At 40.8% G+C, this 21,008-nt stretch overlaps 1 protein-coding gene across 1 annotated transcript in view; it reads right to left on the bottom strand.

Annotated features, from left to right (window-relative positions):
* The window catches only part of COL22A1 (collagen type XXII alpha 1 chain), a 2,341,282-nt gene that overhangs the window by 958,480 nt on the left and 1,361,794 nt on the right, over positions 1–21,008 (bottom strand). Inside the window, exons 23-24 of the mRNA XM_044067281.1 lie at positions 5,631–5,684; positions 1,012–1,065 (exon numbers count right to left, since the gene is read on the bottom strand). Coding sequence (XP_043923216.1) covers positions 1,012–1,065; positions 5,631–5,684 — 108 coding nt within the window. The remainder of the gene's footprint in view (positions 1–1,011; positions 1,066–5,630; positions 5,685–21,008) is intronic.

Below are 21,008 nucleotides of genomic sequence, written 5' to 3'. Positions count from 1 at the left end.
CCCAGGGGTCAATATCAGTTTGTACATCTTACCATCTCTAAAAATAATTATTTTATTTAGACATATGAATTTAAGGGCATATATAGTGCTAAACCCTTCAAGTGGCTAACAGAAAATTCCAGAAGAAAAGAATATATATATATATATATATATATATATATATATATGTATATATATAAAATAAATACACACAATTTTTATATATATATATATATATATATATATATATATATATATATATACACACACACACACACACACACACACACACACACACACACACACACACACACACACACACACACATACATATATTTTTTCTTTTTCATGGTAAATCTGAGCCCCATTTTGTTGCTTTTCAGCCTATTATTCCCAAACCTTGTAGCATAATCTTGCAAACTCTCCCACCATTTTCTCCAAATTGCGATAATTTTTGAAACTGGCCTCACTGCAAATCAGTCATCAGATGCCAACCGGTATAGATACAACTAATCACATGCAGAGTTATTGTCTACTGTATTGTGCTTAGTATGTATCATTTACCCTAGTCTAATCTTAGTGTTTATATCTTTAAGCAGGCGCAGTCTGTGGGAGACATACATTTGCAGTTGTCACCTAGGAAATCCTGTTTAAAACAGTTGAGCTTAACCTTTGCCACTTGGTTAAACCACTCACATCAGCCCCATGTAGAACTTCATGGTGGTAAGTGTTAAGTCATAAGACTTACTGAAAACTTACAGGAAATAGCAATGTGAAAGGAAAAGAAAGAATTCAGGAAAAGGGGTATGTCTACACATTGCTCAAAGATGACTTAAGTGCTATTTTTATTGCAGTATATCTACTTCTTCAGTGACAGCAGTTAAAAATTATATGAACTTGTTGGAATTATACTACACTATAACAAAATATCAGACCATCAAACTCTTTCTGTAGGAGCAGTGCAGTATACTAAAGCATATGCATTTGGGTTTTTAAATACTGTTTAAATGATTTAAAAAAAATAATACTTACTGATATTCCAGGCTCACCCTTTTTACCTGGTAAACCACGTTCACCCGGTAATCCCTGTAATAATAAAAAAGACCATAAGTACTAACAAGCTGTGATACTTGGCTAATAATAATAATGTTATCAGTTATTTCACTTTTAATTAGACCATTCACACAGTTCTTAAAGCACTGGTAACTTGAAGCCTGCTAGTCTGCTTATGTGTATATATTTTAAGATGGAAAAATTACATTTATGGCTGGAATGTAAGACATCAGCAGTATTCTATAGCTCCAATGGTGCCCCAAGAGATGGACAGAGCAAAACATAGCCATCCATACAGACAAAGATATAGATATATAGATATATAAGCAGATAGATTTGTTTCACCACAGCAGGCTGAATATCATAAGGAAACAGATAAGCAACTGCTACAGTGCTGCAGTGTTGAGTGGGCTAAATGTCTCCCACATGACCCCCCCAACAAAAAAAAAAAATCAGTAAAACTAATAACTGTTCTTATATTAATAGAAATATTTGCACTTTGGTACTTATACAAAGAATAATTAACTTTTTTGGAAGAATGTATCATTTTGGCTTAGTGTCACAATTTAGCAAAACTTATGTATGTAAAATCAGTCACTGATGTCAATTTAGCGATCATGTTTGATAGTATTAATGATAACTTGTGATTTCATACTGTATACTAAATCACAGTAATACTGTGGAACAGGTTAATTTTTCCAGATAGGAAGGAATCTGATTTGATTATAAGGTTTAAAGCCATAAGTTGCCAATGTAGTCATTAGCAAATTCTGACTCTGTGGGACTGACCCTGATGGGATTGTTTGTAGTTTATGTCATTTTAAAGAAATGCATCATCATTTATCACTGTGCCCCACTAGTTCTTTAAAAATGCATAATGAACCAGCTTCATTCCTTTGCAGTAGAGAAATCTTTTGCATAATTTGCCATATAGCTACATTTATAACTGCAAATCCAAATATATGCTCTCTCATTTCTTAGTGGACCAAAAAAAAAAAAAAATAGAAGCAAAGATTGCTTCCTCTTACCTGCCAACTGTGAAGCAAAAAATGTTTTAACAGTTAATGATAAACATGAGGCAACATCTGATATAGAGGTGAACATGTCATAAAGGGGGAAAGCAATAAGGGGTACCTGTAATACCACCTGACACCTGTACCTACTGTTACAAGGAGGAAGAGATTTTATAATTGTAGAATTCTTACTGGTGCAACATCTGATTTCCTCCACATTCCAAAGACATGCAGTAGGTGTCTTGGACACTTTAAATTGGCCATAGGTATGAGTGTGTGTGTGTGTGTGTGTGTGTGTGTGTGTGTGTGTGTGTGTGTGTGTGTGTGTGTGTGTGCGCGTGTGTGTGTGACAACGAAGAACAGCTGTGGCAGGGCTAGCCAACCAGTAGTGTAAACCTTGTCTCTAGACGATTGTCACCGTTGAAGTAACACTCTGACCACATGTACAAAAATGGGAAAAAGGGGTTGTGGATGGATGGATGGATGGATGGATCTTTCTATGATGTCTTTTTTGGTACGATGGCTAGTTCATACATTGCACACTACAAATTTTGTAGGTGACACCATACACTGAAGGCGTCAATAACTATGCTAGCTGGAGGAAGCACTATATAGCATAATTTCTTCTATATTATATTACTCAAATGTTTGCATTTGAAGTACTGAATAAGACGTAGTGCTATAACAGTGTTTCTTTGGTACAGTGTCCAGACAGTATGCACTTTAATCTGTCTTTTGAGACACAAAGTATTCTTAAGCAAGCCATCTGCTACGTGTGTGTGTGTGTGTGTGTGTGTGTGTGTGTGTGTGTGTGTGTGTGTGTGTGTGTGTGTGTACGTATATATGTCTGCTTTATATTTTGGTGTCTGCGTATGTGTGTACATATACAAAAATACATTAAGTATAAAGGGAAAGTACGAAACATAAGAAAGAAGAAGAAGAAAAGTGCACAAATGGAACCAAGTGTGTGTGAATGTGTGTGGATACCCATAACACAGAGTTTCAGCTTTGAATGGACAGCTCAGTTCAGCTCCACCCTCCCACATGTTTAATGCAGTTTTTGTCTAAAGAAGTTACATCTGTAGTGTAGTAATGCAGCTTGGTCTTCTCTGTAACAGTTTCTTCTGCCTGATTCAGAAAGTAGGATTCTTAAAAGCCTCCCTAACAAGTATTCATCTCATCTGTGATTGTCTCACACAAATGCAATCACAAATGAAAAAACTCCAGAATGTGAACAGCATTCAGGAGTGAAAAATACAGGAAAAATGTACCTTTGCAAAGGGGACATGATCTGCCCCCCACCCCCCAACCCACTACATCAAATCCAAGGTTGCATTATCATTGAGGAAAGGGAATCTCAAAAAAACACGAGCAACTACCCGATTATTCACTACTGATTTTCCAAATAAGTGTTGATCTCTGTTGTTTCAAATACAAACTTTTCACCCCTTAAAAGCTATGCTGACATTGTTTAAACATAATCAGAGATTACATATGCTTTCCTAATTCTTACAACTTTGTACATTTATTGATTTCCGTTCTCTATGAAAAAGCCTTTAAGTTTAATTTTAAGAGTTTACAACTTGTACAGGCTTGACTGACTAAAGTGCAAACCTTATGTATTTATTTATTTATTTCCAGTTTGATTACCGGGGAAGTCCACTGGGCCCGAATGTGCCCATTTTCAGTGGAGGCCCGGGGAGAAAAGCTCCATAATACATAATACAGTAAAGAATACAAAAGTATAAAAGGCACAGTATATAATACAGTTTACAGATATGTACATTCAGTACAAGCATGATCAACAAAGTTCACTGTGATCGATCTAAGAGTTGTACTGTACATATTATTTGAATATACATTCTTACATACGAAGTGTGGAAACACTTTTCATGCACTCATTTAAAGTACGTATGGTAACATTTTACATGCGCTCATTTAGAATAGGATGCTATTTACATTACTTACAAAGTTGAAATCATGTGAGGGTAGCTATAGGAGTTGTAGAAAGCATGAATCCACTCTAGGAAATAGTTATGGGAGTTACAGAGAGGTTAGGAATGAGGAGATAAAACCTCCGGGGGCATTTCCTTAATATAATTAGGTAGGGGGAAAGCAGGTACATGTCCATTTGGATGACACATATGAGAAAAGCTGGGTTTTGAAGTTTTCTGAATTTGATATTGTCCTTAGTGTGGAAGGGAGAGAATTCCATTTCTTGCCTAGTGAGAAAGAGAGGAGAAGTTGGTCTTATGTAATATGAACTTATAAAAGTTCACACCTGACAGAGAAGCACTTTCACAAAAAGCAAGAACAGAATCAAAAGTGCCTGCACCTCTTGATGTTGGAGATTATTCCTCAGCACCTCACTGCCATTTATACATAGATCTCACATTTGTGTATGTATATATATATATATATATATATATATATATATAGAGAGAGAGAGAGAGGGAGGGAGGGGTGGGGAAAGGGAAATCCCCCAGATACTGAGATATTGATCTTTACAAACCAAACTGTGGAATCACACATTAGTGTTGGTTTGAGTGCTAATCAGCAGTGTATTAATTATAAGCCTTAACCCCCTGTACCTAATACAACAACACACAAATGTGTTACCATTGTAGGTGTATGCCTTATCATTTTGACTGCATATAGTTATGAGGTTCCTTGGGAGGAGGGATTAAAAAGGGGTTAAAAAGGGTGAAACAAATATAACTTAAAAAAAAGGCAAAAGTCATGTGTTGTTTTATAATTGCTGCATGCAACCTGGTCCTTCAATCCTATAGTACATTGTCTATGTAACTTTTACAGTGGCAAAGTGTTGCAACCAAGTAGCTTAATCCCAGAGAGATGACCATAGCATGATCCTGCCATATGCTGACATATCATTTTGCAAATCTTGCGTTTTGCATTGAGTTCCTTTTCAAAATGAGAGGCTCTCTAATTGTATACTGTTCAGTCTGTGGAGGTAGGTAGTAATGTGAGATCCGATAGGAGAAGAAGCCTACACTAACCATGTGCATTAATTAATTAATTAATTAATTAATTAATTAATTATTTTCCACAAGCATGGAGTATTAGCAAATTTATCAGGATTAAGCTGAGGGATAACACAGTATTCTGACATAGAAACTTGGTCAGATATCGATTAGGATAAATGTCAATGTTTATTCAGACAAGGGATTCAAGGGGTAATTACAGGAAAACATGGTGAGCAAGAGTAAAGAAAAAAAGAGAAAAATCACTTGAGACATCCTGTGTAGGTAGCTCATTACACTTTCATCTGACAGGTAGTCTGGGTCTTATAAATGAATACAGACAGACTCATTCCTATAGATGCAATAATTCAGTTTTACATTTGATAATCAGTCTGCTCTTCACTGCACGTAATGTAAGCTTATTGCAGTCATATTTCTTTGTGAGTATCACTGCTATGTCTCGGAGCATGTACAGTGTTATACTGTACTGCATTTATAAGCAAATGTGACAACTGTTTACCATTGCTATTAAATATGTTGCAAATCACTGCTATCTTTCTTTATTATATCCTTGCTGGCTGATATTCAGAATGATTTATCTTACCGGAGGTCCTTGTGTTCCTGGAGGTCCTGCAGCACCTGGTGGCCCTATGGGACCCTGTAACAGATAAAACAAGACGATTAACCAGACTGTAGCTACTTAAAGAAGCAGTCCCATTCATCTGACGGGTCACACTAATAAATTGCAAAAGGATGGCTTCCTTTTTTCAATAATAAATACATTTTTAGTATTCCATATTTAACAGGTCACTAAGCATGCTTCCACTGCAGCTACACATTTAAGTTGTTACAAACCACTACAAAAATAATACTGCAGTTGTTAGTGCCTTCCGTTAATCTTGACTCTTGATGGTACTTCATGCATACATGAATATTGTCTGTGCAGTGTGTTTAATGTTTCACATGAGGAAAATACTATGACATAAAATAACGCCATAATTAGTGATCTAGTGATAGCAGAAGGCAGCAGTTTAAATGTTAACCATTGTGTATCTAGCAAGGTCTGGAAAGCATGTTTAATCACTCCAAGATCACCCTATCATATGTGAGCTGGCCCATTATTAAACACAGTAATGCATTCTGTAGCTTTTAAACAACTGGAAAGAACTTGAATAGCTACAGCAGATCCTTACTAATAAATCCACAAGACAGTAAAGCTTGTACTAATCAGAAAAGCTTCAATATATTTTGTTAAGTTAGGTTTCTTAAAGGTTACTAAGACGCTACAAGTCAACCTTTCAATAAGTTGGTTTAAAAGTGTGCCTAGGAGGCACCGCTGGATGGGGCTAGCACACAACTGGGGGAGCCTAATACCAAAAAATAAACATCAATAATGAAAATAAAATGTACATATACATTAACCATTTCCTACCAAGATTATAGGTTCATAAGTTGATAGGTGTATACTAGGCTAATAACCACTGCAACCTTTATAAGCCTAGCCAAAAATCCCAATTGTATCCTGCAAGCCTTTGTGCTGGCCTTTCTAAGACCAACCAGGCTTCCTAAATGTATCCCACAAGTGTATGTGCCTTAGAGGTTATTTTAAGGGGAATATGTAAGCTAGGACAAGATTTACAGGCTGCCTCTGTCCATTAGAGACATACATTCTAGACCCAGGGTATATTACTGATGTACCATCTGATGTCCCAGACTGCTCTTGAATAGGGTTAGGGAAGAGCTCTGCTTCACATGGATGGGAAAACTGTTCCAGAGAAGAGGAATTGTGTGAGTCACATACCCATCTCTCCAACATGTCCTACTTATGTTGCACACAGGGTTTAAATCCCTAGATGGAGCAATTCTGACATTATTCACTTTGTGGATATGCAAAAGAGCCACCAGAGTGTTATTCAATGATGCCTTGTATGCCAGGCATAGATTATCTCTAAAAATATGTAAGAAACAAGAGTATAGAGCTAGGACTTCGAGGCAATATGCACAGGACATGCTGTTTACGGCCCGTATTCTTTTTGTGAGGAACGCCTATGGACATTCCAGTTGTTGCATGTGCCTGGTCAGTTACATTCCAAAGTTGTTGTTGTACCCTATGACAGGCTTGATGCTGTGGAATGATTAGATAGCATGCCCTTGCTTATAAGCTGAGTTACATAGAATAATTTCCCTTACTACCTTAGACATGTTTGTTGAAAGCCTGTTTACTATCTACATAAGTGCCCGAATTCCTGACTACTTGATTCTGCTGTTACAGCTGTGTTATTCATAAGGTAATTATTACATATTACAATGGCTAACTTCCCAAAGGGTACTATTACAAATTTCTTGACATTTAGTTTTAAACCATGGTTTTGACACCAGCCATTTGTCTGTTTTAGCCCTTCCTGTAGGATGTTAGTATCTGGAGGTGATTCTATGACTGCATATAGTTTGCAATCATCTACAAACCTGGTCAGCCAAGAGGCGCTTGACACTGGCTCTGACTTCAGAGTAGCAGATGCCAAAAAGGAGCAGACCCAGCATAGAGCCCTGAGGGACTCCTCACGTGACCAGCTTCTTTGTGGAGGTGGTGTCCCACCTCCTAACTTCCTGGGTCCTATCAGACCAGCCAGCTATCCAGCACATACCATACAGGTTTATACCTATAATATATATATATATATATATATATATATATATATATATATATATATATATATAATTTGTTTACAATGCCCATGTGGGGTGGGTATTATATCAAATGCTTTAGTCAGGTGAAAGTAGAGAGTATGCACCATTTTATCACCATCCATTGCCTTGGTGACCTTTTAAAGCAAGTCCATCAGGTTGAGTACGCATGATCTGTCCTTTTCAAAGCCAAACTGGGTTGGATGCAGTGTTTGAAGGTTTTCTATGACCTTATTAATCATTTCCATGATAATTCTTACCATGGCCTTGCATATGAGACTAGTCAGACTTATGGGTCTGTAAGTATCAGGGTCTGTTGCTCATCTTCCCTTGTATACAGGGATGACTGTTGCAGTTCTCCATTTGCATGGCACAAAGTCTGTCTAGAGCGACATGACTCCAGTGGTCTAGATAGGTCATGTTTCAGGCTATTTACTAGGCATCATGGTATATTATCATGGCCCAACAATGCAGTGTTTTTGGCCTTAGACAGTGCATTCTCAACTGCTCCCTATTGTGGGGAGTCATGCTTGATGGTATTTTTTTGCAGGCCAGCCAGCTGGAGGGGGGATAAAACTAAAACTGAATTTTTGGCCATTAGATTTGCTATATCAAAGTGGCTCCATGAAGGTGGCTCTATTTATAATCAGCTCTGCACCCTGCTGCATGCTGCCTTTGAGGTTTCAGACAATGCTAAAGAAAGCCTTTTGGTTGTCCTTTGCCTTGGAGGCTATCTTTACCTCAAATGTGGCTTTATTAAATGTACTTTATCCTCTTAATTATTTTGTTTACATTGATGAGAGTGTGTTTATCTTGCTGGACATAGCACTTCTTAATCTTGGCTCTTACTTTTTTCCTTTTGTTGTACAGTCTGCTTATGTTTTGATTCCACCACAGTGGTTTGTTTTTTAAGTTAGTTGTGGGCTTATTTCTGGTAGGCCCAGCTGTCTTTATGCATTTATTGTCATAATTGTACATGGGTTTCTCTGAATAATTCCATAGTTGTGTTTTTAAGGTTAAGAGTGGCTTAAAATTTTAACAGATTATCACTTAGTAGTAGGAGGTTTGCTCTAGAATAGTTCCTACATTTTAAGGGGTTTGCTGCTGTCAAAGAACGGATTTTTTTTTTTTACAAAGGAGACAGCTTTGTGGTCTGACCTTACCAGACAGAGTGCCACACTGGTCAGTATAGCATTCTCTCATGTTTGTGAGCACCAGCTCAAGTATGTTTTCACTGCTAGTGGGTGTAGGGACTATCTGGTCAAGGATGTTTATGTTTACAAAGTCCAAAAATCTCTGGGCTTGTAAGTTTGCGGTTATGGAAGTATCCAGTTTATGGTGGGATACATATCTCTCAACTGTCCAGATTTTCACAGAATGTCTAGATTTTTGCCTCCTATTTTTGGTCTGTTCCTCACAAAATTTGTAATTTTCTGGATGTTTGTGACAAATCAGTGAGGACTGAATTCACTAAATAATGATAGGTATTTGTTTCAGACTTCATATCCTACAGAAAATGTATGGTAACACAAGATCTTTTATTCTTGCAACTTTCTAAGTTCATAAGAGCAATATTTAACATTTGTCCCTATTATTGGGGCTTTGTCCCCCCATCATTTCTGACTTTGTCCAGATTTTTTGTGTAAGAGGTTAAGACGTATGGTGGGATAGTTGAAGTTGCCCATGAATATGGTATTGGGCTACATGGTGAGAGTTTCCAGTCAGTCCAAGTACAAGCTATGGATTTCTTGGTCATACAGGGTGACATATAGCCTGCAAGGAAAACATTTGGGACTTTGCCTTTGGAAAACTGGGCATGGAAAAGCTCAAGTGAATCATCCTGTTACACATGTCTAGAGGTGATTTTGCTGTTGATATAGATCGAGACGCCTCCATCTTTGGTCAATGCCTCTGCATTCAACCAAAGCCTGAGTACTGGCTTCATCCCAGCTAAGTGGAGGGCAGCCACTGTCATCCCTTTACACAAAGGAGGAGCGTCCACCGATCCAGGAAATTAGAGACCCATCAGCCTGACTAGCCTGATCTGCAAGGCCATGGAATGGATTATCATGGACCTAATTAACAAGGACATTGAGGACCTCCAAGCACTTGATCCCACACGGTTTGGCTTCGTCAAGGGGAGGTCATGTCTGCTAAATGTGGGTGATTTCTTTGAAACAGTCACCAAAGCCATGGATGAGTAGAAGATGGTGCACACTGCCTACCTTGACCTGGCCAAAGCCTTTGACACAATTTCTCACTCGGACATAATAAATAAACTCTCTCAACTAGGCAACAAAGCCCCCACCCCACCCCCCCGGTTACTGTTGTGTTCTTAAACATCATTGTCTTTCTAGTTGCCTGCCACTTATGTTAATTTGACCATATATCTCACTTCCTCTCTTATTTTACTGGCTGATGTGAGTAAGCACAAAATTATCATTTTGTGAAATCACTCCCCTTTAACTATTTAAATTTATTGGCCATCCTACTTTATTCCATAGTGCCAAAATACAAAAGTAACCACCCCCTTTCAATCTATCTTGCTGTTTTAAAAAAGTGACTCTCCATTAAAACTTAACTTTTTAGATAGGTAAAACTTAATTTACCTACTTTCACATCTAACTCCTCTAGTGCACACTGTAGTGTTTAGGATAAACCATTTTTTTTCATCTTACCTTTAAGCATCTATTGCAAGACCACCAGTTATTGGAGAACCCACATTCTACCTCTCAGTAGTCATCTTGGGATTAGTGCTTCTGTTTTCTCCTAGTGAGAGAAGGAGTGCAGTTACATTATTTCCTGGAGACTGCTGATCACCAGAAAGCTTAATAACTGCTTTTTAGGTGACCACTTGAAATCTGTGCTTATATTCTGATCCTGGAAAGAGTGGGAGCAGAGTGCATTGATTATTGACTCTTTCTGGTTTTAGAGTGAGTGTCTTTGCTTAACATACCTGATTGGTCTGGTTGCTATTTGAGGCATCTACCAGAAAAAGGCTACAAGCCTGCAAGACCCTTGCCTTGCATCATCTGGGACAAGACTGTGGATCACCAAACAGGCCATGGCCTGCTTTTCTTCTTGGGATTGGTGCTAACATTTTTCTTCTGGTGAGCAAAGAAGCAAAGGAGTATTGTATCCTGACAGAGTGAAGCTATGCAGAGACCAGCATTAGTAGTAGCCACACAGTAGCCATTCATGCAACTCCCCTCTTTTCATCATTCTTGACAAGCTAATTCTTTATTTTTCAGTAAGTACTGCTTGATTTCTTTCTAACTTCAGAATATCTGCCTAAATACTTCATCCTTAAATTTTCAGTGTCTGCGTATCAATTTCTCCTCAAGTGTTTGGCAGTGCTCTGTACACACAGAAACCTTGAGTGACATTTTTCCTGTAAAAGGAAAATATAAGGAAATAGCTCCAGTACTTAGTAATAATGACCATCCCTTCTGGCATGTCTAAAAGTCAGTTCCCTGTGTTTCTCCTATTAACCTGGTGAACTTGTGCATTCTGAGGCAGTGTAGCAACTGCCTCATGTACACAGACAACCCTCTCCTCTTACCTCACAACACTCAGACTTGTGAGAGATTCACTTATTTATCCAAATTGGAAGCCATGCACTTTCAAGCCAAGACTGGAATAGCTGGTCAAGAGGAGAAGGTCAACACCTGCACCACACCACATGCAACACAGCCCTTCAGAACACCCACCATCATAGCTCTCACATAAAAACACAAACCACACACCCACCTTTGTGGAGGCTCTCATTAGAAATCTACCCAAACAGCAGAGACCTCCAAGGCAGAAACGCAATCGACCACCACAACACAGCACAAACCACAAGACACATAGCTCACCTATACAGTGTGCCCCTCAACCTAAGCCACTAAGGCAAAACAGCTTGCCCAATACACTAATCATAGGTGATTCGATAGTGAGGCACACTGATGTCCCACCCACTAGGTTGAATAAGGAGAAGGTAACAGTCAGCTGTCTATCAGGTGCCAGAATCCGATACATAACACATGCACTCCGGTCATTCCACAACAAGTACAAGTATAACTCTGTCACTGTCCATGTGGGTGTTAATGACCTGAGACGCACCGCCCTGGACTACATGAAAGGAGACATGGAGGAGCTCTTGGATTATGTGGCCCAGGCAGGTATGACCCTAACCCTGAGCAGAATCCTACCATCACCCAGAATGATACTGCAGTACAAGCAGAAAATGATTGATTTCAACAATTGGCTAAGTTTCTGGTGTCATTATAAGGGGATCCAGTATCTGTCTGCTTGGGATGACATGACTGTCAGACTTTGATGCTTTGCCAGAGATGGCCTGCATCTGTCACCGCTGGGTTTCTGGATACTGGCTAAGCTCTTTCCGCCCCTATAGTGCCTTTTTTAGGCAATGTTCCAAGGATCAAATTACCACCATAACAGTTATAAATAAATTCAATCGGAGGGTCATGCTGCTCAATGCTAAAAGTCTATATCTCAAGATGCACTTGCTCGAAGCACTCCTTAAAATGGAGAATATTGACATTTGTGCTGTAACAGAGACCTGGTTTTAAGCAGCAGAAAGCACCCCTGCACTACCACTATAAATCATTCCACACCTTTTGGCCTCAGAACATGGACTGAAGCTTCAAAGGCAGTGGTGTCTCCATATTCATAAAGGATATAGACACATCCAGACTAGTAGCCCAGCATAACGCATCCGAGATACTTCAGGTACAACTAACATTGGGTAAGACAGCGATTCAGGTTGTAGTCTGCTATAAGTCCCCAACCATGTCCCAAGACTCTCACTCCATGTTCCTAAACACCCTGGAAACCATTAGGGTCCAACCCAACACTCTCATACTAGGTGACTTCAACTACCCTTCCATCAACTGGGAAAACTACTCATGCACCAATACACTGGCCCAACGCTTCCTAGAATTCATCACTTCCAATGCCCTGGACCAGCTCATTCTTACCCCCACTAGAGGAAACATCCTTGACCTGGTTATTACTAACATGGGCAACCATTGCTCTACACCGATAGTCAATTCCTCCCTGGTTAGAGCCGACTATAAACTAATCACCATCGAAATCTACATCTCACTCACACCCCTTGCAAAGGTAACCACCATGAAAAACTTCTCCAAAGTTGACTTTGAGCTCCTAAAAACAGAGGTGGCTAACTTCACGGCACCCAGGTCAATGGAAAATAGATATATGACTGCCAAATCATACACCAATGCACTGTATGAACATGTACATAAATGCATGGAACTAGCCATACCCAACAGAACCAAGATGCTCTCCTCCAAAAAAAGGAAGCCAGTCTGCTGGTCTACTACCATTAATAATCTCTAAAACAGAAGGGAGAGACTGTTGCAGAAAAAGGTGAAGTCCCAAGACTGGAAAAACTTTCTTATTGTCTTCAACAAAAAGTTGAGATCCCTCATCAAAACCTCTAAAGCCAGCTATGAAGGCAGAATTGCGGCAAACACTAAAAACCACAAAGCCTTCTATAGTTATATGAAGAATCTCCATGGCAATACCCAGGTTTGCTCTGAGTTACTGCACAATGGTACCTCCTATACTGAGCCAACAGATATTGGCAACATACTGGCCGACAGATTCAGTACCAACTTTACTACCCCCCCCAAAGGACCAATCACAATACCGGAGGAATGCCAGGCACCCAGCATTACTGCAGCACAGGTTAAAGCTGCATTGTCCAAGACCAAGAATACAGCTTCTATGGGACCCGACAATATCCCTGGATGTGTTTTACATGAACTACAAAGTGAACTGGCACCACATCTGTGTGCCCTGTTCAATCACAGCCACACCTCAGGCTTTTTCCCTACCGAATGGCGCACTGCTACAGTCATCCCTCTCTATAAAGTGGGAGCGACTATAGACCTTGGGAATTATCGCCCCATTAGCCTGCCAAGTCGGATATGTAAGGCTAGGGAGCGCATCATCATGGACCTAATTAACAAGGATATAGGGAATCTCCAAACCCTAGATCCCAATGTGAAAGGTAGGTAATGTCTGCTTAACCTGGTTGACTTCTTTGAGTCAGTCACCAGAGCTGCGGATGAGGGCAAGGCAGTTCATACAGCCTATCTCAATCTGGCCAATGCCTTTGATACCATTCCCTACTTAGGAATTATTGATACCAATTGTCACTAACCTAGGCATCAACCACTATATCACTAGGTGGATTGCAAATTGGCTCACAGACAGAAAACACAGTGTGATAGTCACAGACTCCATATCAGACTGCTGACCACTCATGAATGGAGTCCCACAGGGATAAGTCCTGGGTCCTCTCCTGTTTGGCATCTACTTCTCAGTTCTCCAGGCCAACATGGAAGCACTCTGGCTGACCAAGTTCGCAGATAGATGACTGCAAGCTGGGAGCCATTATTAACTCCCCAAGTGATGTAGACATCCTACAGAAAGGTCTCACTGAGACCAATGACTGGTGTTAAAATCATGGCCTTAAGCTTAATACCAAAAAATGCGTCATCACCCCCTTTGGGAAAAAACTCAGTTCCCACTAATTGCCACATTGACAGGAGCCCACTGAACACTGAAGGCATTAAAAGAAATCTGGGGACACAGGTTGACAGCAACCTCTCCTTCGACCAACACACTGCCACTGTGGCCAGAAAGTCCTTCTATGTGGCACATCTCATTACCAATGGTTTTGCATACAAGAAAAAAGAGGTCACCATCTCTCTCTACTCTTCTGTCATTAGGCCAATCATAGAGTATAATGCCCCATTTGACATGTACCTCACTAGACAGATGCAGCAGCTGGAAATGCCACAAAAGTACCTCACAAATAAGATCCTAGGCCTTAAACACATGTCCTACATGGACAGACTCAAAAAACTCCAGTTATTCTCTGTCTCATATCGTCTACTAAGAGGCAATCTCTGCTTGACTTACAAACCCATGTCTAACCCAGCTCTGTTAGAAATGCTACATCTAAAGAATTCCAAATCCCTCTGCACCACACACTCCAGAGACCTCATCCTCATTACCACAATCAATAGAACGTGCTGGAGGGACAGGTTCATATCCCAGAGACTGCCCATGCTCTGGAATAGACTTTCCATACATGTCAAGCACAGCTCCTCACTGGACCTGTTCAAGAGAAATGTTGATGAGTGGATGGGAAATAGAAAGTACACCTAGAGGATCACTCCAGTGACTCTACTTGAGATACTGGGAACTAACGTTGGGCGGCATAATGCCAGGGCACTTCTATTGGCTAGGCTTGTAAAGGCTCCAGGGCCATTAGCCTAGTACACATCTATGAACCTATGAACCTAACTTTATCAGATGGGTAGCAAACTGGATCACAGATAGAACCCACATAGTCAAAATAAGGGAAGCCTCCTAAAGCAGTAGACCTGTAACAAGTGGCATACCCCAGGGGTCGGTCTTGGGGCCTCTGTTATTTGGGATATACTTTTTTGAAGTGCAGGCCAAAACCAGTGGACTATGGCTGACCAAGTTTGCAGATGACTGCAAGTTGGGTGCTGTTATCAATTCCCCTAGTGAAGTGGACATCCTCCAAGAGGGTCTCACTTAGACAAATGACGGGTGCCAGAAACATGGCCTCAAGCTAAATACCAAAAAATGCATCATTCCCTTTGGGGAAGTGACACAACCACAAATTATCACATTAATAACATCCTAAGCACTCTGCCAGTATTGAGGGATTTGGGCACCCAGGTTGATAGCAGCCAGACTTTTGACCACCATGTTGCTTCCATGGTACAGAAAGCCTTCTACATGTCCCACCTCATAAGTAAGGGTATCTCATCCAGGGACAAGGAGGTCATAACATCCCTGTATTCTTCCCTTATAAGGCACATTATTGAATACAATGCCTCTTTTGGCATGTACCTTGCAAAGCACATGCAGCAGCTGGAGAGACCACACAGGTTCCTCACCAAGAGAATCCAGGGCCTCAGATATCTACCATACACAGATAGGCTAAAAGCCCTATCCTTCTACTCAGTTTCATACAGAATCCTCAGTCGTGACCTCTGTCTGGCATACAAGGTGATCGTGGACACCACCTTGATGGGACTGCTGCATATCCACAAGTCAACCTCCACTCGAGTAACCCACACACGTGGCCTCAACCTGGTCTGTGACATCAACAAGACTTGTTGCTGGGACAGATTTGTGTCCCAGACACTGCCTCATCTATGGAATAGACTCCCTCTTCACATGAAGCAGAGTACTTCTTTACCCCTTTTTAAGCACAACCTGTATAACAAGATGGGAAACAGAAAATATACCCCTGGGATTCCATCCATGTCCCTGTTGGACAGGAGCATTGGGTGCTGATTTGTCTAAACATGGGCTAAACTCTTGGTTAGGCTTATAAGGGCCTCAGGGCCAATAACCTAGTAACCTCCTATGATTATATGCAGTAGGTGGCCTAAATGCAGTATTTAACCATGTTTCAGTGACTGCACAGATGTCCACATTTTCCAGGATGAGAAGAGCCTGGAGTGATTAGAGTTTCCTGTGTAGGCTACTAGTATTGAGCAGTAACGTCTGTAGATTCCTTTGGGTTGGTTTTGCTATGTCAGAAGGTTTATTAGTTAGGCAACGCCTAAAAAGGCGCTATAGAGGAGGACAATGTTTTAGTTAATATTTCAAAGCCTAGAGGGCACAGTTAACAATCAATGTGGTCTGTTGACCATATCCTTTCATACTGTCAAATATTGTACCCCCTTGGAAAGACTTAAGAAATTAAATGAATTATTGAAGTCAATCATCTTTTGTTCATATTGTGGCATCATTATTGGTAGAATGCTGTGCTAAGCACATACCAGCCCAGAACACACAGTTTGAGAGCTCCATAATGTCTCTCTTTATATTTTCCAGGAGGGTACATCTCAGGTCATTTACACCCACATGGACTATGACTGAGTCATACTGGTACTTGTGGTCTAATAGCTTGAATGAGTCCATGATTTGGTAGAACCTGCTCCTTTTTAGACAACTGACTGTGATCTATCTCTCACAATGGAGTCTTCTATGACTAAACATTGGATAGCGTGTTAACTTGCCTTCTGGGCTTTGTATCTGATGCTCCAAAGGGTATGAGTGCATGTGTTGCACTGGGTGTTGTTTTGGGTTGCTGAGGATTCTTTTTAGAATAAATATCGAGAAGGTATTTCTGGTTCAGGAAAGTTACTTTAAAGTGCCTCAACATATGATATCTCTGTACTGCATCGATACTATGTGAGGGAGATGTCATGCTTACATTACTGACAACCTGATTATTTTGAATGCTTTTGTGTGCAAGTCTTTCCTCTCAGTGACATTGTGTAGACACCTCTCACATATTTTTATCTGTTTCTCTATTTGTTTGTTGGTTGTAAGATTGTGTAATGACAACTCTCGCATATTGTATCTGCTTCTTTAAATGTCTGTTAGTTGTAAGTGAATCTGAGACAATTCCTACATTGTTTCAGAATGCTCATATCTACCAAGCTGTTTGTAGAGAAACTGGAAAAATTCCCATCCATGATAGCAGGGCTTTTTAAGGTGAGCTACAATGGGGTGATACTGCAGGAGTTTTACAGTTGGCTGACTTGAGCACTGGGAAGGTAAAAACTACAACTTGACTATGTATGACTTAATTTGTGCAGTAGTAGTGCTCAGTGCACAAACAAGTTGCTCTTTCTGCAACTGGGTACGGGAGTTATAAGTGACGTTTGATAGGGAAACTAATTTCTAAGTACCTCTATCTATAGAAAAGAGTGATAAACACCACTGTGTGATCAGCAATAGAATTTAGACTTAGAGAGAGGTGACTATACGAAGTAAAAAGACCGCTGGTCAATGAAACAATCTCACTTTAAGCCTCCTTCCAAGTTTCCCATTTCAGGCAAATCAGCCTACCTTTCTACTGCCACTAGAATTACAGTTTCAGTCTTCCTAATGTAAAAACGCACTTTAGTTAACAAGAAATGAAACAGATAGTTACAAGGATTAATTACAGGCCATTTCTAAGGTAGACAAACCAGTATTTCATCTTATACTTAAAACAAGTCAGCCATTAATGCATCCATCATACATAATTTAATCATTTAAACTAACTTGGAAACTTATTTTGTATACCATTTAACTGTGGCATAACAGTTAAGGTCTTCGCCTCCCATGCACAAGGAACAAGGTTTAATCCTGACCTCTGACCAATGCCTATTTGGAGTTTGTATGTTCTCCCTGTGTCTCGGTGGGGTTTCTCCCATGTCCAAAAAAGATGCTGAGTGTTTTCATCTCAAACTCACCAATGAATGGAGCTGTGGGCAACAGCACAGACTCTACATGGTGCCCTATAGGGGGAAGAGTGGTACAGACCACTGCTATGGGCATCTACTGTGGTGCACAGTATCTTCAAGATAGGAGGACACAGATCACAGACTGCATGCTGTGGCAGGGCTAGTCACTCAACAGTGTAAAATATGGCTCTTGGTGATTTGGTCATGTTGACTAATGTCACCAAAATGGGAATAGATATTTACTGGTGATAAGTGGGTTAAGATCTCAGCCTACTGACCTATGCCCGGGACCCTTGCTTATGGCGGGAGGGGTATATGTGCCCCTATTGGCCAGTGTGTGCCTGCCGTAAAGCCCAGCAGCCCTAGATCAATAAGCTACTGGCCATCTGGTGTCTAGTTGCCAGCCTGGGTTACCTGGGATAGCTCTGTTGAACGAAAGCTGGACGCAAAACCAACCAATCTGCCAAACATGAACTGAGAATTTCTAAGCTTAATGTAGGTTTACTGACAGTATACAGCTTGGAAGTGGATGACATGATGATACGGAGTACGGAGGAGGTTGGACATCCTGTGCATCCAAGAGATGAGATGGAAGGGCAGTGCAGTAAAGCCACTTGGCTTGGCATCTAGAATCTACTACTCAGGAGAGGGACAGACTAGAAATGGTAGGAATTGTGGTGAGAGAGAAGTTTCAGAAGGCAGTAAGGGATATCATCAGAATTAATTACAGACTCATGGCAGTCAGACTCCAGTGTAATGATAGGTCAGTATTCATAATCTCAGTCTGTGCCCCACAGCAGGCTTGTGATACTGAGGAAAAGAGTGCATTCAGACAGCAGTTGCAGGACCTACTAGATAAAACAGGACAACATGAATTGGTGTTGATAATGGGTGACTTGAATGCACATATTGGGACAGACAGAACAGGATATGAGGACTGTCTGGGTCCACATGGGTGGGACAACAGGAATAAAGAAGGAGAAGCCATTCTAGACTTCTGTCTGGCAAATGGCTTGATAGTAGCCAACACATGGTTCAGTAAGAGAGACAGTCACAAGATCACATACAAGAGTAGCCAACATGCAACTCAGGTAGACTTCTTCCTAGTAAGGAAAAGGCACTGTGGTAAAATTCATGTTTGCAAAGTCATCCCCAGTGAAACAGCTGGCCCACAGCATAAACCTAGTTGCCACAATCAGCTGCAAACAGTGGTCAGAAAAGGCTCGAAGGTAAACAGAGACAAGGCTGAAGACCTTGAAGTTGACTGGAGAGAAAGTACGGTAGTTCAAGGAATTACTCATGGCTCTAGCTCCCCAAGAAGAGGAGGAAATAGGTGGAGTTGAGGAAGAATGGCAGTGCCTATAAACAGCATGTGTTAGGACTACAGAAAATATTTGTGGCTGAGCCAGGTTTGGAAATAAGGTACATAAGGAAACCTGGTGGTGGAATGCAGAAGTCCAGGAAGTCATCAAAAGAAAGAAGGAGTGAAGGAAGAAGTCGGAGATAGAAAAGACTGACCAGGCTAGGAAGAACTACTGGTTGGCTAACAAAGAAGCTAAGACAAAAGTCGCAATAGCAAAGAATAGGCATTAGAGGAACTCTACCAACTTCTGGAAAGTGACTCAGTAAGTGGCACAAAGAAACTATATCAGGTAGCAAGGCAGACACAGAAAGATAAAGAAGATAGTCCGACACCCTTCATAAGGGATGCCAGTAACAACCTGCTCACCACTCCACAGGATATCAAAGGCAGATGGAAGGAGTATTTCCAGCAGCTTCTGAATGAAGAAAACCCCACCAAAGCTGTACTGCCCCAAAAACAGCCTATGATGAGAGGAGAAGAGGAACCCACCCTGGAAAAAGTAAGAACAGCACTAAGGAAAATGTAGTCAGGGAAAGCAGCAGGCTCAAATGAGGTCACAGCAGATATGATAAAGATGCTGGGTGAGATAGGGGAGAAATAGCTGCTGAGGGTACTCATAGCAATGTGGAGAGAAAGGTATATCCCAGATGACTGGAGAATAAGCATACTCCTGCCAGTGTACAAGAACAAAGGGGACATGCACAACTGTGGGCAGTACAGAGGCATCAAACTCCTATCACATTGCATGAAAGTTCTGGAGAAAGTAATGGATAAATGGATACACAGAGCAGTAGAATGTAAGATGGGCAATGAGCTGTTCAGATTCAGATCAGGATGCAGCACAACTGACCTGATGTTTACAGTGAGACAGATACTTGAGAAGAAGCTAGAGATGAGGAGAGAGTCCAACTGCTATTCCTAGACATGGAGAAAGCATATGACAAGGTCCCAAAAAAGCTGACCTGGGCAGTACTGTGGTGGTTTGAAGCTACAGAAACATTGGTAGAGTTAGTTTAGGCTATGTACAAGGAACTGATGACTCAAGTACGAACAGTGTTCGGCCTCACAGAGGGGTTCCCAGTGGGAGTGGGTGTACACCTGGGTTCATCTTTGAGCCCACTGCTGTTCATACTGGTGATGGACTACATTAGCAAACAGGTTGGATGGAACAGATCACCAAAGCTGCTGTATGCATACAATGTGGCATTACATGCAGACTCTGAGTTAGAACTTCAGCAAAGGATAGGCAAATGGAATGCAAAATTGAAGGCACATGGGATGAAACTAAGCACAGATAAGACAGTGATAATTGCAGCAAATTGGGGAAATCAGAAGAAGCTGAGAATAGAGATAGAAGTGAAGATAGTGGAACAGATAAACAGCTTCAAGTATCTTGGAGGGGTAGTTGAGGAGAAGGGAAGTGTGAATGAAGAGGTCAAAGCTAGAATCAGAGGGGCTGCAGCCAATTGGCATAGAGTGTCTGGTGTAGTCTATGACAGAAGAATGCCAAATAAGCTGGAAAGTAAGATGTACAAGACAGTGGTGTGACCAGTACTACTGTAAGGTACAGAAACCTGGGCAGTAAAGGCAGAACAGCTGAAGCTAGAGGTGA

Source organism: Protopterus annectens, chromosome 3.part1 (assembly GCF_019279795.1).
Source record: "Protopterus annectens isolate FY-2018-M chromosome 3.part1, PAN1.0, whole genome shotgun sequence".
NCBI classification, from domain to species: Eukaryota; Metazoa; Chordata; order Ceratodontiformes; family Protopteridae; genus Protopterus; species Protopterus annectens.
The sequence above is the reverse complement of the archived record's forward strand: the minus strand, read 5'-3'. Positions and strand labels throughout refer to the sequence as shown.